Raw genomic sequence first — 22,948 nt, 5'->3', positions numbered from 1 at the left:
TAATGAATAAAAAGATACCCCACCAGGGCAAGAAATGAACAAGGTGAGGGACAGGCGGCTACATTTCAACACAGCTTTTTTGCTTCTCCAGATCAGGCCCAATGCAAAGGACCAATTTACCATCTGCAGGAACAATTAAACAATTAAAAACATGCATCCTCAGCCCCAGTTATTCTAAGACTGGGAGCTTTCGCTAGTGGTGAAGCTTTTTCTCAGTCACCACTTGATAAGTAGGAATGAATGAATTAATGTTTATTGTTACGGCCAAACAGCCAGCATACTAAAACCAGAGTTTCTGCGTAGTTCTTTACAAAAACGATAAAGACAATCAGAATGGAATTTAACAATCAATATACTAATTAAATAGACTTGAAATGTGTGTCCAAGGAAACAATAACTCCATTTAATAATAAGAAAACTGAACTATAAGCTGTAACAATTTGTGTTTACCCTCATTTACCCTGAAATTCAAACCTAACATCTTGCTTACAGCAGCTGGTTTTTTTTTCACCTGCCAGAAAGGGATGAATCAGAAGGCGAAGTGAGTTGCAAGAGATAAGAGCCTCTGATGAAACCAGGAACTCTTTGAAAAGTGATTGGTAACGAGCGTTCCCTGGGGAAAATAGCCTCCTGTGAATTGCCCGCCCCCAGTCTGCAAGGGGCACGCAGCAACTGGCAGAAGCATCCCAACATCATGGCGTCAGATATCTCTCCTGTCCTAGTTCTGTCCATGGAAATGTCATCCTTTCTGCACGAGATGTAGGGGGAAGTGAGGGGCAGATGGGGCTAATCAACCTGGGAAGGGAGCCCATCTAGGAGGACAAAAACTCTGGTCCTAAACCTCATTTGTGAGAAATGCTTTGAGAGTAAATCCCAAAGGAAAAATCCATACCTGCTGCCTTGTGGGATATCTTTGGGAGAAGCAAAGTAAACCCGATGCAAATCTGGAGTGGAGCCGTCAGTGCGGTTAGATGGTGCCTTGTACACTGTCTCCTTCCAGCAACTCCTGCAGCCAAGCTGGTGCCAAACATATTGCTTTCCTTTCCTTTGGATCACATTAGCAAGGCTAAGAGGAGATGTTCTTGTCATCTGGGCAGCCTAGGGCCCCATACACACTCCCCCAGGGAAGAGAAATTGTGGAGGAAGAGGAGAATAACTCAAAGCACAGTTGCTGTTGTCCCTTCACCTCATTTACTGTCCCGAAGGCTCCCATCTCATATTACTCTTGATGGTGTAGCACTTAGAGTGAGGCTGGGAGACCTCAGGCATGAATGCCAAATGCGGCCCCCAGACCCCTCTATCTGGCCCTTGCAAGTCTCTCCTGACCCCACACTACACCAGCCCTACTTCACAACTTCCTTCAAACTAGCCTACTGTACCAAGTTGTAAATTTGTTGCTTCGCCTCCGTCCCCATCCACCATTTGCATGTGGTCCCCAGAAGATTGCTTAGATAGGAGTGCAGCCCTTAGGCAATTTATTTACTCTCTTTTTCAAGTGTCAAAGGTTCCCTCATTCAGCCCTGAAGCTAAAGTTTGGACCATTACGGGGTAGCCTGGCAGACTGCAAAGTGCAGAGACCCACCATCTTAATTTCCTAGAGGCATCTATACATATGCAAATTTAAGATTTGTGGCCGGCTACACGCCACACGTTTAAAGCCCATGACTTCCCCCAAAGAATCCTGGGAACTGTAGTTTGTCAAGGGTGCTGGGAGATGCAGCCCCGTAAGGGGCAAACTAGTTTCCAGGACTGTTTGCAGGGAAGCATCATGTGCCTTAAATATATGTTGTGTGTGACACGCAGTGTGTGCAACACTCTGGTTGATTCTATCCATTAAATATAGGTGATATAGATTGGTCCCATTCAAATTATGGTGAAGACAGATGACATGAGGACCATAAAGCATATTGCAGTTAACGGTTCTTATCTGGCTCTTTTCCTCCTTTTTTGAAGGCAAAAGAAGAGTGTTTTATTGGAGTCTATCTGGCTCTTGTTGACGGGCAACTATGTGCATGTAACAACTGGCAGCCCCAGATGGCTTCTTCCAGGCACTGTTCTTCCTTGCTGGGTTAGGACATTTAAAAAGGAGCTCTGGAACACAATGTCAGAACAAAACCTGCATTTGTTCGTCAGAAATTATGGCTTCATGTTGTCCTTCCTGGTGTCTTGTTTCTCATCGGATGCCAGGAGATGGTTGTGGCCAACTCCCAAGTCACAAAGAAACAACTTTCCCAAGTGTTAAATCACCCTTGCCCTTTTTCAGGTTCTTACCCTTGAGCGGTATGTTTTTTTAAATATTAAAAATATCTATGTTTTGTAGGCTCAGCCTTGACATCATCATCATATACCAACAAATAGCAAACTTGGTGACATGGGGCCAATGAGAAATAAGAGTGAGGTATCAGTACAAGAGAGGTACCCCTATGTTTGGTGAACCCTAATGTTTGGAGGGGGGGAAAGGGACGCGGGTGGCACTGTGGGCTAAATAACACAGCCTAGGACTTGCCGATCAGAAGGTAGGTGGTTCAAATCCCTGCGATGTGGTGAGCTCCCGTTGCTCGGTCCCTGCTCCTGCCAACCTAGCAGTTCGAAATCACGTCGAAGTGCAAGTAGATAAATAGATACTGCTCCGGCGGGAAGGTAAACGGCGTTTCCGTGCGCTGCTCTGGTTCGCCAGAAGCAGCTTAGTCATGCTGGCCACAGGACCCGGAAGCTGTACGCCGGCTCCCTCAGCCAATAAAGCGATATGAGCGCCACAACCCCAGAGTCGGTCACGACTGGACCTAATGGTCAGGGGTCCCTTTACCTTTACCTTTAATGTTTGGAGAAGTAGAAACATATTTCTTTAGGAGGGAACAGACCTAACAGGGCAAAAATGGCTCCAGACAACACACTGAGGACAGAATGTGCTCAGTGGCCAAACAACGCCAAGTATCTGTGAATCTCAGAATCACAGAATTATCATGTTGGAAGGGATCCCAAGGGTCATCTAGCCCTACCCCCTGCAATGAAGTGTGGGACAGGAATGGAGTATCCTGAAAAAAGGCAAGAGTGCTCCACAACTGCAATGTTTTGGTTGTGGGTGGGGAATTTTGGATGATGGACCAAATTTGGCCGGGCAGTGGTCCCAATACTGCCTGCCAGGCTGTTCCTTGCAAGCCACGCCCACCTGCTCCATACCTGACAATCTATGTCACCTGGCTATAAAAGGAGCAACTGGGAGCTTAATGTGAGCTCCCAATTGCGGGAGAAAGGTATGTTCCCAACACCCAAGTAGGGAGCCCACCTTGGTCCAATAGCACAAAGCTTTGTGCTAGCAGAAGCTTCAATGAAAACTTTGACAGCTGTGTTGTCCCACATACTTGTCAGTCATCTGATATCATGATGTCAGGTGACTGACAGACACTATGTCCAACCCACTTGGTTTTGTTGAAGGCCCAGTCCCCCTGGGCTGGTAGGTATATTTAAAACAGGAGTGCAGAACCTGCTGCTCTCCATGTGTTGATAAACTACAACTCTTTCTTATCCCTTGCTTGCTAGGGCGGATGGGAGTTGGAGAGCAACCACATCTGCAACTGAATTAAATAAGCCTTTGCTCCATTTGAGTGTCCACTGTTTTACTGAGGAAAGGGGAAGTTGAAATTAAGATGGTTTAGTAATTGAACACTTGGTCTCCTGACCAAAACGCTGAGGGTGATCATGAGATGGAGAATGGAATCAAGCAGGCATCTGAAAGAGGAAATGCTGCAGCAATGGGTGATTTCAACTATCCTCACATTAGACTTGGAACATTTGCATGTTGGAGTCACCAGGTTCATGCCTAAGGAGTGAAAGGGGAGGGGAGGGGAGAGAATTTCTGCCAAATATTTATTGGGCCTTGTGAGCCATTTACTTAACAAATGCCTCCCTGCTGATAACAATCAGCTGCACTGCTGGTTCCACCAACCCTCTTGTCTTAAGGAGCCTAAGAAGCCATGATTTAAATGGTCCTGACAAGTATCTCCTTTGTTAGGGAAATTATGGGTAAATGGTGTACAATGACTAGCAGATAGCTGACAAAAGGGCATACCCTCCCTGTCCTTAGCGAATGGGAGAGGAGTCTTCTACTGCTTTGGCGATGGATCACTCAAAGCCAAGCCAGATTGTCTTCCATGAACATAGTCTTAACAGTGAGTCCGAAAGTGACTGTGGAGGTCAATTCTGATCCACACGTCCTTCCTCAGTGGGGACATAGGTTTCCTGGCAGGAGTTGATCACGGTGAGGGTTTGCCAAGCATGCCTTCCTCTTAGCACATTTCTCTCTTTCATCCTGCATTTGAGCGTCTTCAAAGGTCATGACACTTTTGGTAAAGGCTGTTCTCCAACTGGAGTGTTCGCAGGCCAGTGTTTCCCAATTGTCAGTGTTTATACTACATTTTTTTAGATTTGCCTTGAGACAGTCTTTAAGGCTCTTTTGTTGACCACCAGCATTACACTTTCCATTTTTAAGTTCGGAATAGAGTAGTTGCGTTGGAAGACTATAATCAGGCATCCAAATAACATGACCAGTCCAATGAAGTTGATGAATCATTACATCAACACTGGTGATCTTTGCTTCTTCCAGTACACTGGCATTAGTTTGCCTGTCTTCCCAAGTGACATGCAATTTTTTTTCGGAGACACCGTTGATGGAATCTTTTGAGGAGTTGGAGATGGTGTTTATAAGTGGTCCATGTTTTGCAAGCATGCAGTAAGGTTGGTAGTACAATAGCTCCTGTAAACAAGCATTTTGCTTTCCCAGCAAATGTCCCGGTCCTCAAACACTCTGCACTTCAATTGGGAGAAAGCTGCACTCGCAGAGCTCAGGCAATGCTGGATTTTGGCATCAATATTGGCCCATGTGGAAAGATAACCACCTAGGTAAGAGAAGTGACCAACACTTTCCAATGTTATACTATTGAGTTGGATTTGTGGTGCTGCAGAGGGGCTGTTTTGTATTTGAACAAAACAACAACAACAACAACAACAAAAATTCCTGCCAGTAGCACCTTAGAGACCAAGTAAGTGTGTTACTGGTATGAGCTTTCGTGTGCATGCACATTTCTGCAGATACACTGAAACAGAAGTCACCAGACCCTTATATGTAATGAGAGGGTGGGGAGGGGTGATTAGCTGATAGGCGTGGTAAACCTGTTGACGACTGTTAACGACTGCAATTGGTCTTACAGGAAAAAGCAAGGGGTGAGATGGCTAAAAATAGCTTTATCATGTATAATGAGATAAGAATCCAATTTCTCTATTCAGACCAGGTCTCTCCATGGTTTTAAGTTTGGTAATAATTTGCAATTCAGCAATTTCTCTTCCCAGTCTATTTCTGAATTTTTTTTGTGTTTCTTAGTGCAACACATTGGTTTTTTTGGATGTTGAGTGATAGGCCAAGCTTTCTGTAAGCTTCTGCGAAGATATTTAGGATGGTTTGGAGGTCATCCTCTGAGAGCTGGACACCGCCCCCCCCCCCATCTTGTTATCGTTGACCTTTGACTCTGCTGGCTGGCACTGTTGGGAGCCCTCCAACAGCATCCAAAAGGCCACAGGTTGCCATCCCTGCTCTACATATGAGGAGCATGGCCTGTAAAAATGAGTGTATGCAAATCATGTGTAGCAATAACTTACATATGCAAATGGGTAGCCGTGTTGGTCTGCCATAGTCGAAATAAAAAAATTTTTTCTTCCTGTAGCACCTTAAAGACCAACTAAGTTAGTTCTTGGTATAAGCTTTCGTGTGCATGCACACTTCTTCAGATACACAGTGTATCTGAAGAAGTGTGCATGCACACGAAAGCTTATACCAAGAACTAACTTAGTTGGTCTTTAAGGTGCTACAGGAAGAAAATTTTTTTTTATTACATATGCAAATTAACTATAGCACTTCCCCCATACTTTGCTCCAGGAGAAATATCCAAATTACATTTTGATTGGCCTGTTATTGCAAGCTACCCCTGAGGCCATTTATTCAAATATCTGAAGAGCTGTCCCATGGAAGATGAAGCAAGTTTGTCTTCTGTTGCTCCAGAGGGTAGAACCCAAACCAATTGATTCAAATGAGAAGAGATTCCGAGAAAACATTAGGAAGAATTTTCCAACAGTTGTTGTTGTTGTTTAGTCGTGTCCGACTCTTCGTGACCCCCTGGACCAGAGCATGCCAGGCACTCCTGTCTTCCACTGCCTCCCGCAGTTTGGTCAGACTCATGCTGGTAGCTTCGAGAACACCGTCCAACCATCTCGTCCTCTGTCGTCTCCTTCTCCTTGTGCCCTCAATCTTTCCGAACATCAGGGTCTTTTCCAGGGAGTCTTCTCTTCTCATGAGGTGGCCAAAGTATAGGAGTCTCAGCTTCAGGATCTGTCCTTCCAGTGAGCACTCAGGGCTGATTTCCTGAAGAATGGATACGTTTGATCTTCTTGCAGTCCATGGGACTCTCAAGAGTCTCCTCCAGCACCATTTCCAACAGTAAGAGCTGTTAAATGGGTGGAAAGGGCTTTGGAAGGTGATGGACCTCTCATTCCCTGGAGGGTTTAAAGCAGAGATTGGAGGGAGCACCCGTTAGGGATTCTGTGATTTCTGCATTGCAGGAGTTGGACTAGATGACTATTATTCTATTTTCCCTGGCCTTAGCTTTGCCTCTCAGCAGCAACCGTTTCCCACTCTCACTTACTTGGGTTTTGAATCAAGGCCCAAGCATTTCCTTCCTACAGCAGATGCTACATATTTAGCCTCAAGTGAGGTGGTCAATAAGGTAGGAAGCCATTGCTAATTATACTACCCTTGTAAGTAGGTCACCTTGTTCTTCTCTTGCATGAGTTCTGGGCCTGCTAGGATCTAATGGAGTGCTTGCATTTCATGTATTTATTTAGAAAATGTCAGCGCTGCCCTTCAGTTAAAACTCTCAGGGGAGTATACAGGAAAATAATTAACAGTGCCATCTTAGACATGTCTTCTTCAGAAGTAAGCCACACTAAAGCCAACGGGGCTTCCTCTCAGGCAAGTGTGTTGATTGCAGACTAAGATAGTAACTATGTAAAATGCTACAGAAATAAAACACAGAAGCAGCTTTGAAGCAAAGCCACAACCAAGGCATTCATGGCCTTTTAGCCCCAATGTTTTAACTCTCCCTGCCCCATATCCTAGACATCCAGCCTTAGGGCTGGATCAGGCCAATGGCCCATCTAGTCCAGCACCCTGTTCTCCTAATGGCCAGCCAGATGCCCGTGGGAAGTCTGTAGGCAGGACATGAACGCAAATGCATTGCTCTCCTCTCCTGTGAGTTTCAGAAACTATGCGCTGCTTCTAATACTGAAGGTAAATATAGCCATTAAGGCCAGTTGCTATCAACAGCTTTACGTTCCATAACATCACAGCATATGCTTTCATAGACTAGAGTGCACTTCATCAGCTGCATCATTGCTCCCAGCAGCGTAGTGTGGGCAGGATGGAACTGCAAATGGTTATCAGAGGGCAATGCAATGAATTGCACAAAGTACAGACCACCTTACTCTCAATACATGCCCACTTGACTGTTTTGGTGTGAGGAACTGGCACCTTTACAAGTGCCAACTAATGTTTGTGCCACACTTGCTAGCAATTAGTCTTTCAGTGTGGCAGCCACAAGAAAAGCTATGCACATGAAAGCTCATACCAGTAACAAACTTAGTTGGTCTCTAAGGTGCTACTGGAAGGATTTTTTTTTTTTGTTTCCCTGCCCATTGATATTACTGATTTTACTTCTACTTTGCATCAACAGAATTCTAGTGTCCAGATCAAGGGAAGTAATAATATCTCTATTCTGCCTTAGTCAGACCACACTTGGAATACTGTGTCCAGTTCTGGGCACCACAATTTAAGGAGGTTGACAAGCTGAAACATGTGCAGAGGAGTGTTACCAAGATGATCAAGCGTCAGGAAACGAAGCCTTATGAGGAACAGTTGAAGGAATGTTTAGCCTGGAAAAGAGGAGACTGAGAGGAGATTAGAAAGCCATCTTCAAATATCTCAAGGACTGTCACATGGAAGAGGGAGCATGCTTGTTTTCTCCTGCTCTGGAGGGTAGGACTCAAACTAATGGCTTCCAGTTGCAAGAAAGGAGATTCTGACTAAACATTCGGGAAAACTTTCTGACAGTAAAAGCTTTTCAGCAGTGGAACAGACTCCCACGAGAGGTGGTGGTTTTTAAATAAGAGGTCAGATGGCCATCTGCCATGGGCGCTTTAGCTGAGATTCCTGCATTGCAAGGGGTTGGAGTAGATGACCTTTGGGGTCACTTCCAAATCTATGATTTATGATAAACTTGATGTGCATAGCATAGAATCATAGACTTGTTGGAAGGGATGAAGAGCGTCATGTAGACCACCCCGCTGTAACGCAGGAAAGCTTTCTCCTAGGGTGGGGGTAGAAGCAACGACCCTGAGACTAGTTTGTCGTTAAAGTTACTGGTATTCGAAGTGAGTGTTTCGCATTGATTATCTGAACTACTTATGAGGTTTTTGTTGATTAAAGCGGTACATGAACCTTGTCAAATAAAACTAAACCACTCCTATCCACTCCGCGCATCCTATGAAGCCGGCTCAGTACCAGCGCAAAATCCTATGGGCGTTTTTACAAAGAAAAATCCAACGGAGCTCATTCCGGGGGGGGGGGGGAGAAGCTCCCGTTTCCCCGAAACCACCGCGCGCGCAAAGACTGCAGATTAACAGCGACAACAGGCCTACAGAAGCGAGCCCCACAGCACCCCATTCAGTTCAATGGGACCCCATTACCAGGGAAAGCGCGCACGGGTCCGCGCAGCTCAAAACCGGCTCGTGCCGTTTGCAGCTCCCGCTGCAATATACCCCAAAGCCGGAGCTGGGAACCCTCCACCCCCCCCCGGACACGTGCGCCGCCCTAGGGGTGGGAAGCGCACGTGTGAAGCGCCCAGAAGGACCCGGGAGGCGCTCAGAACGTTCAGGACCCGGCCGGCGAGAGGAGAGGATAAAGGTGGGAGGAGCCTGCGGGGAAAGGAGCCGGCTCGCCGCCCCGCGCGCTGCCTTGTGGGATGCGTAGTCCCTCTCCGCGGCTCTAGTAGGGGCGCCGGCAGGGAACGCGGACTACATCTCCCGAAGCACCCCGCGACGGAGGGGAAAAGAAGACTCTGCTGGTGTGGTGGTAAGTGGTAGCGGACTGGGCTGCCCGCGGGTGCCCGCGCAGGCGCAGTGCGACTGAGGAGCCGTTCTGAGGTTCTCGGGCTGCCTATTGACCCCAGTTGTGGCTCCGGGGCCGCTGAGGGCTGTAGAGGCGCTGTCGCTCAAGCCAGGTAGGAGGGCGGTTATTCAAATGGAGGGGGGGGCGATTATTTAAATTGGGGGAATGCCCCCCTCCCCTCACAAGACACTTGAGGAGGGGGGGACGGCTTAAATGAGGTTTGTTCTCCTCAGAAGTCCTTTTTTGGGGGGGTCAGGGGCTGTTATGGGGACCTCAGGCGTCGTTTTTGTGAGGGGGGGTTATATATATATAAAATGGGGGGAGCTGCTCCTGAAGACTTCCCTTCTCTCCACCCTGGACTCTGAACGGAGTTCCTTGTAAGGAAAAGGTGGAGGCTGTTTGGTATTTTTTTTGGGGGGGGGGTGTTTTGGAAGGTGCGTTGGGGAGAGAAGGAGGACATTTTGAAAGAGATCCGCCGGGGAGGCGCCCCTCTCCCCCCCCCCCCACAATGCCTTTGACTTTGGGCTGGGGTTTTTTGTTTGTAATTTAATTATGGGAGGGGAGGGGGCGGTGGCCTATAAATGCACGAGACATTTCGTGCGGGGTGGGGCCAGGAACGGGCAGGATTGGAAAGGGGACATACATATCTATCTATAGATTTGCATATGCAGTCAGAAGATTAACAGTACCAAAAGGACGGCCTTCCCTCATTGCTGATGCAGCAATGATTCCAGTAAGAAGTGGAATCTCATTTCCTCCTTTCTTTCTTCTCCCCCAAGCAAAAAAACAAAACAAAAAACCTTCACCTCCCCATCATTCCCAGTTTATTCAGGAGCCTAGATTCGTTTCTTCCTCTTCGTTTTGCAAACTTGGGCAGTTCCTTGTGCCACCCACGCTCTTCCTCATCAAGACCTTTGGGGCAGAGCCTTGAAGGGGGCAGTGAAACAGACATTGCTTTCCTTAAGTGGGGAGGGCAACTGGGGGAAGAGGGCATTGGGAGTTCTTCTGAAGGGCTGGCTGACCACTTCTGTGCCTGTTTACTTGGGAGGAAGGCCCACCGTGCTCAATAGTGACATAGGCTTGCTCTCTAGTAAGTGTGATTCGGATTGCGCTCCTTGAATTTTTGTTTTTAACTTCTTTTTGGAGGCGGGGGGAGCCTATGAATGAATACAGAAATTGGTGTGTGTGTGAGAGAGAGATTAGAAGGTGCAGAGTCAGACCTGGTGTTTTTCCTCTCCTGCCCTACCAGTGGTTTAGGATACTCCCTCCCTTGCACACTCCTGCAGAACAGCACATCTTTCTACAAATCTAGTGACAAAGGACTTTCCTGTTCTCCCTTTTCATGCAGAATAATGATTTTTCAGTCATCCAAGTCCTCCCTCTTTCACTTTGCTGTGCTTTTTAAAAGGCAGTCCCTCACCCTCTTCAGGTATCTGCATGGAAGTGAATGGGATTGTGAAATGGCCTATGCAGAGCAGTTTACAGGTTGAGGACCCCTCCCTTGTTTACGTTGCTGTTGCTGTTTTCAGTGGCAGAAAGGAGGCTGTCTAGTGCTGGGTACCTTTCAAGAGACGTAAGGGTTGAGAAACAGAGGATAGGCGCTGCTGCTGCCGCCCCACAGTTCTAAAATTATTTATTAAAAGTGTTGTTTAAAACAAGAACTGCTTGCTGCTGTTTATAAATTGGCCCCACAGATGGTGCTGCAAACAAAGTAATGGATGACCAAGCATCAGATCTGGCAACACAGAGAGAGGATGCAGAATCATCCTCCTGACTACCCAGAAATTTTATAAGGGAGTGGTGTTCTGTGGATGTTTTTTTCTTGGGGGAGGGGGTTCAGTATAGATCCCTTGGAACAAGTTAAATGCAGCTACCCTGATGAGCTGCAAATGAAAAGGACAGTTGGAAAATAGCTTTTCTAAAGATCTTTAAATTCATGTGAAGACTTGTGCAGTTTTTACCAATGACAAAAATGATTATTTCATGGCAACATAGCAAGATTTGCAGACTCATGCACTCTGAGGCTGTTTCATAGATCTGCTATGATGATGTATTAAATTTTTTTTGTAAAGACTGCTTTAAATGCCCTTGGGGTATCAAAGGCAATGACACCAGATCAAGGTGACTTCCCCCCCACCCCAAGGGATGGCTTTATAGACAGTTGATTTGTTGCCATAACCTTAAAAAAGGGTGAGGAAAGGAATATGGACGTCATTGGGAGGATGAAAACATAGTAACATGAAGGAGTTCCTATGGAAGGTATAGTTGCTTACAGTGCGATCCCAACTATTTTCTACTTGAAACTAAGACCAATTGAATTCTATGGTGTTTACTCCATTACATAAGATTAGGACTGCAGCCTTAGTGACTAATACACTGAACTTGCATTGTTGCTGTATTAGTTGTACCACATTTGAGACAGTGTGAGGTGCATTAATACAGTGCACTGGCTGTAACTATTGCATAGTGTAAGATAACATTCAACTGAACTTGCAGAGAATAACAGCTTGTTTCTGCATGTGCATTTCTTCAAAAGTGACAGCATCTTTTTATCCTTGCCTTAAAAATAAACCTGTTTCTTTGAAAGATTTATGTGCAAAAAAGATTCTTAGCTAGTTATGAGTAACATAAAATAGTTTGAGTGGGGTCCTATAAGAATAAAGATTAAACAACAGATTTCTAAAAGGAATATGTTCTTCCCGTTGGGAGGCTTAGAGCGGCTATTGCTATATTTGTGCAAGAGCAATTACACCTTCCTTGCTGATATGGATATTCAGTCTGAAATAGCAACAATTGTTGTGGAGATTGGCACCCATAGACACTGTCCCTGGAAGTACCATAACTCCTTATAGACTAGTATGTTACAGCTGTGGACAGAACTGCAATTTGTTTTTTATGTTACCATGCAGCATAAGCCCTTTTTTGCCACTTTCTGTCTCTAGGAACTTAAAGTATGTGTTTTGTTGTAGCCAACTTTGTGCCTTGTGCTGCTTAGAATAGCTGGGTTTCCATTCTTCCTAATGCATAGTTCTGTTCGACAAAAGCTTAGTTTTATTCAGATTGCTACATCTTGTGCTTTTTTCTTTTGGAAACATGTAGTGAAATTCAGGAGTGTGTTGATAGGTCTGTTCAGTCAAGATCATGGCTGGGTTCTGCATTTGCAGATATCCTGCTGCATGTTAAGAATTGTGAAGTGTTTTAGAACAGATGATAAAGCTATCTTCAGGCACATGGACTCCAAATACTGCTTCTGAAACTTGCATGACAAACTTTTTAGGGAGTAGTGTGTGTGTTTCTCTTTGAGATCACTGCTAGGATAGTGCATGGGATGTGGCATATAATCTGCAGCAATGTTAGACACTCAGGTATATAATCTAATCACCCAATGGCACCTTAGACCTAGGTTACAGTTGCCACAATGGAATGTCTTGGCACCGCCCCCCTCCAAATTCATGATGGTGATGATTAATTCCATTTCTATACCACTTTATATTGTAAAGAACAAATCTCAAAGCAGTTTACAACACATTAAAACGTCAAATAAAACAATCCAGAATAAATCAAATTCAAGCTTGAAATAAAATATTTCGGATCCTTCTCAAAGTGACATTTTGCTTTCCCCAATCACCAACCTGGCATTAAGAGATCTCTGTGTGACAGCAGTTGGACCTGCACCAGTCACAAAATGTGCCTGGCGCTTGCCTAATTTCTGACATGGACCTGCAGGTGGTAACGGAAGGATAGTAGCATGGTCATATTTTGCTATAGGATTCAAAAACTGCAATCCAAGCTTGTTTAAAACATCCTTTAAGAAGATACGGGGCGTGATGATTCTAATGCAAGATTGCTTTGTCTCTTTTTCCTCCAGAGTTTTCTGTGTGGCAGATACATTTGTTAACCCTGGCGTTAACAGAAGGAGAAGATGAAAGATATCGATCTAGGAAAAGAATATGTTATACCCAGTCCTGGGTATAGAAATGTGAGGGAGAGAGGCAGCCCAGGCCAACATGAAGAACAAGATGGGCTGAATTACCAGCAAGACAAACACAAGGTCAGGAGCTGTGATTTTTGTCTTTTGAGGGGCAGCTTTTGGAACTGCCTAGTTTAGTAGTTTTAATTTTATTACGTCAGCTTCATATTTATAATGAGAACATATGAAGAGCCTGTAGAGCTCCGGAGGGTGGCAATATGAGATCAGGCTTTCTCTGTGGTGGGTTCCCACTTGTGGATTGTTCTCCCCAGGTAGGCTCACTTGGCGCTTTTGTTACATATGTTTAGGCGCCAGGCAGAAACATTCCTCTTCTCTCGGGCCTTTGGCTAATTAAACCCATCTGTGGCCTTTTAAACTGATGTGTTTTATTGGTAATTTTTGTTACTATGTTATGTATTTTTGTGTTTTTATATTGCCATGTGATCCTCAGATGAAGGGTGGTATAAAAACCACTGATTTTATTAGACCACTGATTTAATAAAAACAAACAAGCAAACAGAATTTCACAGTTGCTGTCACAGAAAATACTGTGTGCCAGATTCCAGTAGATTATGTGTCATGCAGTAAAGAGACCTGTGATGAGGATACACTCTCACAGATCACAGAATTATATAATTGTTAAAAACTTCCAAGGAAGGAGAGTTCTTGGATAGTAGAAACTTTCCCTGTTGTCTGCTTGAATGAAATTGGTGGTTGTCACTGGCTTATTTATATGCTATTATTGGTACTGGTGTATCCTTGCTGATGGATTTGCCTAGTAGAGTCAGATTTGTGTGGCAGCTGCTTTCATTAGTTTTCCCAACTCTTGTTACCCAAGATCTTAAATGGAGGTGCTGTAAATCGAACCTTGTATGTCTTGGTGCTGATGCTTCATCACCTGCTTTTTTTAAAGCAATGCACCCTTCGAATCATGCATGCACCTGTGGAATGTCAACCAGTTTGCTCTTGATGTGTGGCAGAAGCGGCTTAGTCATGCTGGCCACATGACCCGGAAGCTGTATGCTGGCTCCCTCGGCCAATAAAGCGAGATGAGCGCCGCAACCCCAGAGTCGGCCACGACTGGACCCTAATGGTCAGGGGTCTCTTTACCTTTACCTAGGCTGCTTTGAGATGAGCATATTATTTAGTACCATGAGGATTTCAGTGAGTGTGGTTGTCCTTTCATATTCATAATTATAATGGTAATAGCAAGGGTTTGGAATCCATTTGTGTCCCATGAAGTGTTGAAGTTCTAATAGGCCTTCTGGTTTCTGGAGGCTGTATGTAGCCAGGGGATACTTTTACCTACAGAGGGATGGGTGATTTTTTTGAGATCTTCTGTGAAAAGTGCTGGTAAAATGGAAAATCCTTCTTCCTGGGGAAACCCAGCCAGACAGGCAGGGTATAAATAATAAAATTATTAATACTTTTTAGAAAAAAGTTCATGATGCAAACACTCTTGGCTAATTGTGATTTAGGGGTAGTTTATTCAATGAGAAAAATCAGATTTCATGCAAACAGTCATACATTTCATAGATCACACTGTTGACTCTTCATTGTACACATTTTATGATATTCTAGCCGTTGCGTTAAAAAAACCCTGCATTTTAATTAGGAAATAGGGTTTTACATAAATAATAAAATTGCCCCGGAAATTGTCTGCTGTCATTCTGCTGCTCTACCGCTGTTCTTGCAATGTGTGCAGTCTATGTTGGGGAAGAAAATCCAATTATTTTTGGAAAGTATGGGAGGCCTAGTAATTTTGACAGAGATGGATACTTTGCTTTGCAACCAGATGCATAAACAACAGCAACAAACCAATACTCTGGGAAACTTTGGAAAAGGGTAATGTTAACAGAAAGCCGCTTATTATTGCATAACATGATTGGCATGTTGCGTACCTAGTTTTTACCTTTTACCTTACCTAGTTATGGCAGCTCTGTGCATGAGAGTACCTATTTTTACATGATAGAAAATACTATACCCAAACACATTGAGTCTTGTTAGTGGGAGCCCTCCTGCGCCCCAGCTGAGCATAGAAAAAGGCTGTGTTGTCCCAGCCTGCTAGGTGCTGGGGTGAAACCGCTTCAGCTCTTGCGGCAATTTCACCCAGGGCCTTGCAGGCTGAGGCCAATGCACCTTGATTGGCTGGTGATACACTGCCATTGTTGTAAACAAAAATTGCCCTTTTTCCTTATGGGGTATCCAAGAGCCCATATAGAGTCCTTACATAGGTTCCCTATTGGTAGGAGAAGATAACAGAGGCCAACCAGAGAATATTGAGAAGCAAAGCAGCTAGTAAGCTTGATCTTTATGGATCTGTTGCAACAGGGTGCTCCCCTCAACTGCAGGAGAGAGGAGGAACCCAGGAAAATGGCGTGCAAGGCCTTATAAAGACTTTGAAATTGCCACCCTTTAGATCAAGACCACCCCCAGAAACATCATACATACATCACAGAAGGGGTGTAACCTAAGACCACCCCTCAGATACATCATACCTACATCACAGAAAAGTTGGTCTTAAAACAGAAATTTGAATGTTGTTTTTCTCCTGTCGTTGTTTATCTCCTGTCTGGCAGGTTACTTGATTGGATTTCCTGGGTAGCCTGGCCAGTCTTTTGTAATGATAAATACTTAGTTCCTGGGCCATGTCACAGGCTCACACCCTATTCATATCTTAAATGTGCCCTTAAGACAGGATTTGTGAGGAAAGAGACAATGGGGAGGTTTCCCACTTTGACCTTGCAGAGAAAACATTTGCTCAGTTTAGGAATCAAAATGGTTCCAGGTTGGTCTTCCTGTGCTGATCTATGTACATGCTTGGTTAGTACATTTATGAACATTTCCATATATCTAAGACCATAAAATTCCTATCACACCATGTTGAAATGCTGAATATGTTTGAAATGTTTGAAGTGTTGAATATTGCCCAGCCCTATAACACTCTTACTGTGATGTGAACTGAGCCAGGGCTGCATCTTTTTTGTTGCATCTGATGAAGATGCAGCTCTGTCCCATAAAAGCTTATGCTGCAATATATGTGGTGCTTTTGTGCTGCTGCTCCTGCCCCCAAATGAAGGAATGTGTTCAAGTGAGTTAATGGAAAACTCCCCCTGCCATTGTTTTTTTAAGCAGGTGCCCCATAAGAGCTTGGAACATCAAAGACTGCGCTGTGGGCCATAGTTTCAAGTGCAGTGTCAGCTCTTAGCTTCTCCTTAATGCTATAGGCTTCCTGCTGTTGTTTGTGACTCAGCAGAATATTGCTCTCATTGTTAGGGGAAGTTAGAATGCCTGTGTTCAAATGCTGGTGGTGACCTTTCACTAAGCTGGTTCCACTGGTGAAATCCAGAATCCAATAGTAGCCCTTTACTGGCACATTTCTGGTGACAACAGTGTTTCTATAGGCAGGCATCATTCTCTTTAAACTACAAGGATTTGAGAGCATTGCAGCCACTGTAGTCTGATAGCTCTTCAGATTGGTTTATGTCCTAGCTTGGGTTTATGCATTGTGTAACATTCTCAGCAAAGAAGCTTGAAGCAGCTAGGGGTAGTTGCCTGTGGACTGTGCAGCTAATGTAGCATATTTTTAATGTTCTCTGCTCTCCTTGGAGGCTTCCTTTATCATAATCTGGCCAATTGAACATGGGTCTGCTAAGTATCTGCGAACAATGTTTGTGAAATTGTGGAGGAAAGAGTTTAAAAAGAAGGTGTCGAAAGCATGGATAATACAATATCCATTTCTGGATACACACATCAAGAGAGCTGCAATTGTGTTGCAAAAATGGGCTGAGCCAAACATTTATCAAAATCAGAATTAGGGGGTTGTATCCAACAGGGCTTGCCCTACTTTCTTCTGTGTCCTCCTCGCTATTTGCTCCAGAGCGTCTCCCAGCATTTTGGAGCCAATTTTGCGGGTGTGTGAGGGCATCAGAGGAGACTGAGTTTCTTTGGATTTAAACTGATCTGGGGCTATTTTTTACTCCCCTTCAACTAACTGCCTTGCCACTCAACTCAGAAACAGAGAGTTTTGTGGTCCTGTTAAAGTTTAAAAAGTGAAAGGATTATCCAGTGGAGTGGGAGGAAATATCCTCTTGGAATCAGCAATGAAATTTATAAATTTAGCTGGTCTGCTTGTGTCCTTTCCACTTCACAGTGTAGGCTACACAGCCTTTTGTCATCATTCATGCTTGGAAAAATGTTGGGCCATGACAGTATGCTCTCCCACACTTTATGTTCCTTGTGTTCAGAATGATTCACAAGTAGCATTTTCTTGCCTGAAACAAGACAGGAAATCAGTCTTGCTATGACCTGCTGTCATTCTGGAGTTTTCATTTGAGCTCTCCAAGTCTGTGCAGCAACAGGAAAAAAGAGGCTAATCCACATAATGAAATATTAGAAAAGAGATTAAAAACAGACAGTATCATAATGCTGTCTTATAAATCTGGGGAATGCTGTCTCTCGAATGCTGTGTATACTTCTGATGGTCCTAATTAATTATGTTGGTTCTAAATACTGTATTTCTCACACCTGTCCATTTTCCATTGGGGTACCTTATTACCAGTTTATTTCCCCTTGATGTTTGCAGTTCGGTATATAAAACTTACAAAGCTATTCTTATAGAATTATTTTTATTCCTACCCTCACACAACACTTGACCTTCTGTTTTCAGTTTTCTATTGTGTTACACTCTCGATAAATAAAACTGCAGCGTGAGAGGCAGCTTCGTGCCCCCCACATGGCAAGGCCATATAATCACTGGCTTGCCTCTGCTTCATAGCACTCCTGGATTGCTCTTACCAATGCAATTTCTGTCATCTGCCTAGCTTCCCCTTCGAAGCTATCCTGTTAACTCCTTAACAATATATATCTAAGTTCCTCTTTTCTTGCAGAACTATTGTTCATGCCCTCTTCTTTTTGAAGGTGTTTGGTCTGTACTTGCCTTCTCTTTTCTCCTCCCAGCTGTGCCAGGCAGCCACTAGGCGGGTCTTGTTGTTTTCTGTCATTGCAATTCAGGCCCCTCCTGTGTCCTTGCAGCCTAGCCTTCAGATGCCCTTGGTGGACAGAAGGCATTTCTGCGTCCCATGGAGTAGACATGGGAAATGTTGCAATAGTGTGCCCTTTCACATTCTTTCTTTTTATTTTTTTAAAAACCAAACCCAAAACTTGGCTGTGGCCCTCGTTGAAAAACAAAAGTATTAAATTGTCACTTGAAATAACGAAGGGCCTTGCTAGAAGGATAAAAGACATGTAGAAACGAAGTTGCTGAAGTGATCAAATTCTTGCTATTCTTTCCTCCAGGCTACATGTTTTTTGTAATTTATTGCAACTAAGCCTTTTTAACACCTTGCTTGGCAAGGAAGTCCACAAATCACACAGTGTGAGGAGAGACTGTGCAAGGAACACATTATGTAAATGTGCTGAATTGAGTAACTATTTGTGAGAGTTGTATTCATATTTTACGTCAGTGGTTTTAGGGAAGCATGTTGCTGAAGAACCCTAGAAGCTTTGGTTATGTTAGGCAAATATTTAAACTAGGTTAAAATGATGGAGCTTTGCATAACGATGTGACAGTCTCTTTACTGCAGCCTTCCTCAACCTGGTGCCCATCAGATGTTTTGGGCTGCAACTCTCATCAGCTCCAGCCAGCATGGCCAGCAGTTAGACATGAAGGGAGCTGTAGTTTGAAGCATCTGGAGGGCAGGATGTTATGCTGCATGAATGTGTTGCTCTCTGCTGTCTTGACTTCTCAATAATTAGAGGACCCAAATACTCCTAGAGTTGTGATAAGTTGCGCACTATGACCCCAACCCCTGATCTGCGAAGAACAGCCCTGCATAACATTATTGATTGTTAAATTTCACTGTGCTTCTGGCAGACGCATTGCTGTTCTTTTCATTATTCTTAACTGCAGGGACAAATAGTGAGCCAGAAACTTAATTGTGTGTGCAAATAAGTTGGTACTTAATCCAGTTTGGTGAAGCTCCTGCTAATTCTCTGCAAACAAGGAGTAAAATGGACTGGATTCTCTGTACTCTGGCTGATGAAAACTAAATATTCAGAAAAGATTGTAATGTTCTCTTTGAGTTGCATTTCATTAAAAAATATCAGTAGAGCTTTTGGATAACACAGCTAAGTAATTCAGGGAGGAAATGCAAGTTGCTCTTGTGGGCAGCCAAAACTCTGTTCTTAGAGTGTATTAAGTTAATTGTAGAAATAATGTAATAATTAAACAAACAATGCATAATTCAGTCTTGTCAGCAACTATGAGGGCACTAAAGCGCTAGCTGCAGCTGTACCCTTCCATAATGCAGAATCCTTGTAAAATAAAATTTTTAAGATAGATTGTGGTTTCTTTCCACCACCATCCAGAGATTATACATTGCCATATATATGTATTTTGTGAGCTGCACTGAACCTCAGCCTTGTGTACTCCCCCCTCCCTGGCTTTGAGGAAGAGATCAGAACCTTCTAGTTCCATTTTAGTTTAACTACAGTTTAACATTGCGTCCAAACACTAAGTTGTTGTTAATCTTAATCAAAGTTTGCTAAGATCGTTACTTAATGGTTTGGAGTTGTCTTCTTTCAGCAAACCATAAGTTAACGACAGTTTATGTGGTTCTAGGTGGCAAGATGTGGGTAATCTTAAAGGGTGATGGGGGCAGGGCTAGGAGCATATGAGTCCAGGGTTGCAGGTTCTGAATATTTTTACAGTGCAAATACATGCTTAGGAGGTGCATGCCATTTATACACTTTAAAATGGAAGAATTGCAGGGGTAGATGCTCTTTTTCTGCATGGTCCCCCACCCGCTCCACCGTGGCTTGAAGACCAAAGGAACACTATTCATACCTGCATTAATGGCCTGTGACGCCTTGAAGTGAGGATGAGAAATGCGCTTGTAGCTGTGTAGTAATTGTGCATTATGCTGTCGTGGCCCAGAAATGTTTAAGGATTGATGTAGTACTTCCAGGTAGAAGAGCTCCTTTACATTATTTTAGGCTCTTTTTTAGTTGACTTTGTGACATGACTGGGGGAAGTAATTTATTTTATTTATTAAAGTACTGTACAGTCGTACCTTGGATCTCATACACCTTGGCTCCTGAACAAATCGGCTCCCAAACGGTCGAAACCTGGAAGTGAGTGTTCTGGTTTTCGAATGATTTTTGGAAGCGGAAAGGCCGGAGCAGCTTCTGATTGGCTGCAGGATGTTCCTGCAGCCAATTGGAAACCATGCCTTGGTTTTCAAATGGTTCCAGAAGTCGAACAGACTCCCGGAACGCATGCTGTTCGAGAACCAAGGTACAACTGTATTTACATACCACCTATTTGGGAATCTCAGGGCAGTTTAGAACAAGATAAGAAAATATACTAACATTAAAATACAGTAAAATAAACAGGCATACAATAAAAATATTGTTTCACGCCATCCCAATCCCCAAGCATTGTAAGATTCTGGGGGTTCCAGGTGCTTACCCAGAGTTCATGTTTTGTTCAGAATGAGACACAGTAGAGACTTGGTGTCTTTATGATATATGGTTTATTTACAGATATACACAACACACATACACACATGTATATGTACATAAGTATATGCATATATGTACGTACACACACACCCCAAGGGAAAATCCATACCCACTGCCTTGTGGAACATCTTTGGGAGAAAAAAACTAAGGAGTAAACCCTACACAGATCCATTTTAATTTGTTGGAAGCTGCCCAGATAGGTTGGGGCAACCCAGTCAGCTGGGTGGCATATAAATAATGAATTATTACTATTACCGCTACTACTATTACTGCCACCAGCCTCTGCAGCCACAGCAGGCGTTGTGATTCTTCATTGGTTTGGCTTCAGCCCCAGAGGCGCACTCCATTGTCTTTTGAGACAGGTGATTGTCAACAATACAAGCTGATCCTATGACTGAGGGGTTCACAGCATTAACACCCTAAGAGGATATTGCTTCTCCCATCACCACAGCCTTAGATTCCCGGAGAAGTCAGACATGGTGCACTCTCTCTCTCTCTCTCTCTCTCTCTCTCTCTCTCTCTCTCTCTCTCTGTGCCTTTCCAGATTATAGCTTTTGCTTCCAGATTATAGCTCACATAATTCAACAGTCAACTCTGGCCTTTTGTGTTTCTAACTCATAGACAGTTGAGGGAGAGAAGCCCATGCACTTGCTCTCTGGCATGGAGCCACTCCCTATGTTCCCTTAAAGGACCCATATTTGGTGAGCCATTATCCCAGACCAGGCAATACATGGATTAACTTAACTATTGTTGTTGGCATCAGTCTGTCTTGAAATACAATGGAGTGTGCCTCTGGGGGTGAAGTCAGATTGCTGCATTAGCAACACCATAGTGACCTCCCCAGGGCGGCAGCATGGGCAGTGTGTGTTTGGAGGTCCTGGGCTGCCCAGACAAAAGACCCCTCTCTTGGCTTTGCTGATGTGTTCCAAAGGAAAGTAGAGCAATATGTTTGACACCAGCTGGGTTGCAGGAGTTGCATTTAAGGCATACAGTGGTACCTCGGGATGCGAACGGGATCCATTCCGGAGCCCCATTCGCATCCTGAACAGAACGTAAGACACAACAGTGCGTGCGCGGGTCGCATTTTGCCACTTCCATACATGCGCGTGGCGGCATTTTGAGCATTTGCGCATGCGCAAGAGGCAAAACCCGGAAGTAACGCGCTCTGTTACTTCTGGGTTGCCGCGGAGCACAACCCGAAAGCGCTCAACCTGAAGCATATTCAACCCGAGGTATGACTGTATAAGGCACTATCCAACCATTTTAGGGTTCCTTCACAGATTAATATCTTCATAGGTTTTTTTTTTTTAAAAAAAACTTCCTAGAAAACCCTGTAAACCAGTTAGAGGTGCTTGCAGCTTTCTCTTATCTGCTTCAGTCATTGAAATGAAATATGTACTGTAATGTAATTTTTCTTTCCGGAAGCAATACCTGTTTAGGTTAGCTACAGTTAACCACCTGCACCACCACTTTTCTCTTATGCTGAGCTACATCTATAGAGTATAGTTCGTTATTGGCTGTTTTATTTCATGAGTGTGTGCGCGCGCGCTCTCTCTCTCTCTTTTCCCCACCTTCTTAGTACGGTTTCAGAAAATGAACATCTATAAAGGCCTTGTGATTTTCAAATCACATGTAATAGCTTCATGTGTGGGATTATAGAGGATGATAGGATTTTCATTTACTGTGTCTCGTGGGAGCTCTGAGGCAAACTGGAGAAGGTTTTTGAAAAGTTAATCAGGGCTTGAGTAATTCACTTGAGGCTATGCTATTGCAAGTCACATTTGTGTCTCAACTGGGCTACAAGATGAAGATGCAAAATAACATCTTCGTTATGTGCTAGAGAGGCTGGTGCTTTGAGCAGAGCAGTGGCCAGGAAAATTTCAAATACTTGCCATGTTGCTGAGTGAAGATGCAGAGTTATTCTTCTGAAGAAAAGAATGGCATGTTCTGACACCTTAACTCTCTTCAGCTCAATTTGTATTCTGTACCACATAGGCACTAGTCAAAGGTTGTGTCATACACCACCAATTGTTTAATTATATATTGGAGATTAGATTATACTATTGTTCTGTTAGATTATACTGTTAGATTCTCCTGTCTGTAAAAAGTCATTAAGTCATCTGTCTTGTAAGAAAGTAAAATTATGAAGCACATCTTTAAAGTACATTATTAAAAAAAGAATCTGTAAAGTATTGGGTATTCTTGTTGCTAGCAGCTTCATGTGGTATTTTAGCTTTGTGGCA

The 22,948-nt window shown here is 43.9% G+C and overlaps 1 protein-coding gene across 2 annotated transcripts in view; it reads left to right on the top strand.

The window, feature by feature from the left end:
• Nucleotides 1-9,164: 9,164 nt before the first annotated feature.
• Nucleotides 9,165-22,948, top strand: part of ABCC5 (ATP binding cassette subfamily C member 5) — a 47,853-nt gene continuing 34,069 nt past the window's right edge. For both annotated transcript variants that reach the window (XM_081007745.1, XM_081007747.1), the window contains exons 1-2: nucleotides 9,165-9,323; nucleotides 13,080-13,262. In XM_081007745.1, the coding sequence (XP_080863871.1) occupies nucleotides 13,134-13,262 (129 nt within the window). In that variant the 5' untranslated portion in view covers nucleotides 9,165-9,323; nucleotides 13,080-13,133. The remainder of the gene's footprint in view (nucleotides 9,324-13,079; nucleotides 13,263-22,948) is intronic.

The sequence above is a fragment of the Podarcis pityusensis genome (genome assembly GCF_964106645.2).
Source record: "Podarcis pityusensis genome assembly, chromosome: 5".
NCBI lineage: Eukaryota > Metazoa > Chordata > Lepidosauria > Squamata > Lacertidae > Podarcis > Podarcis pityusensis.
The sequence above is the reverse complement of the archived record's forward strand: the minus strand, read 5'-3'. Positions and strand labels throughout refer to the sequence as shown.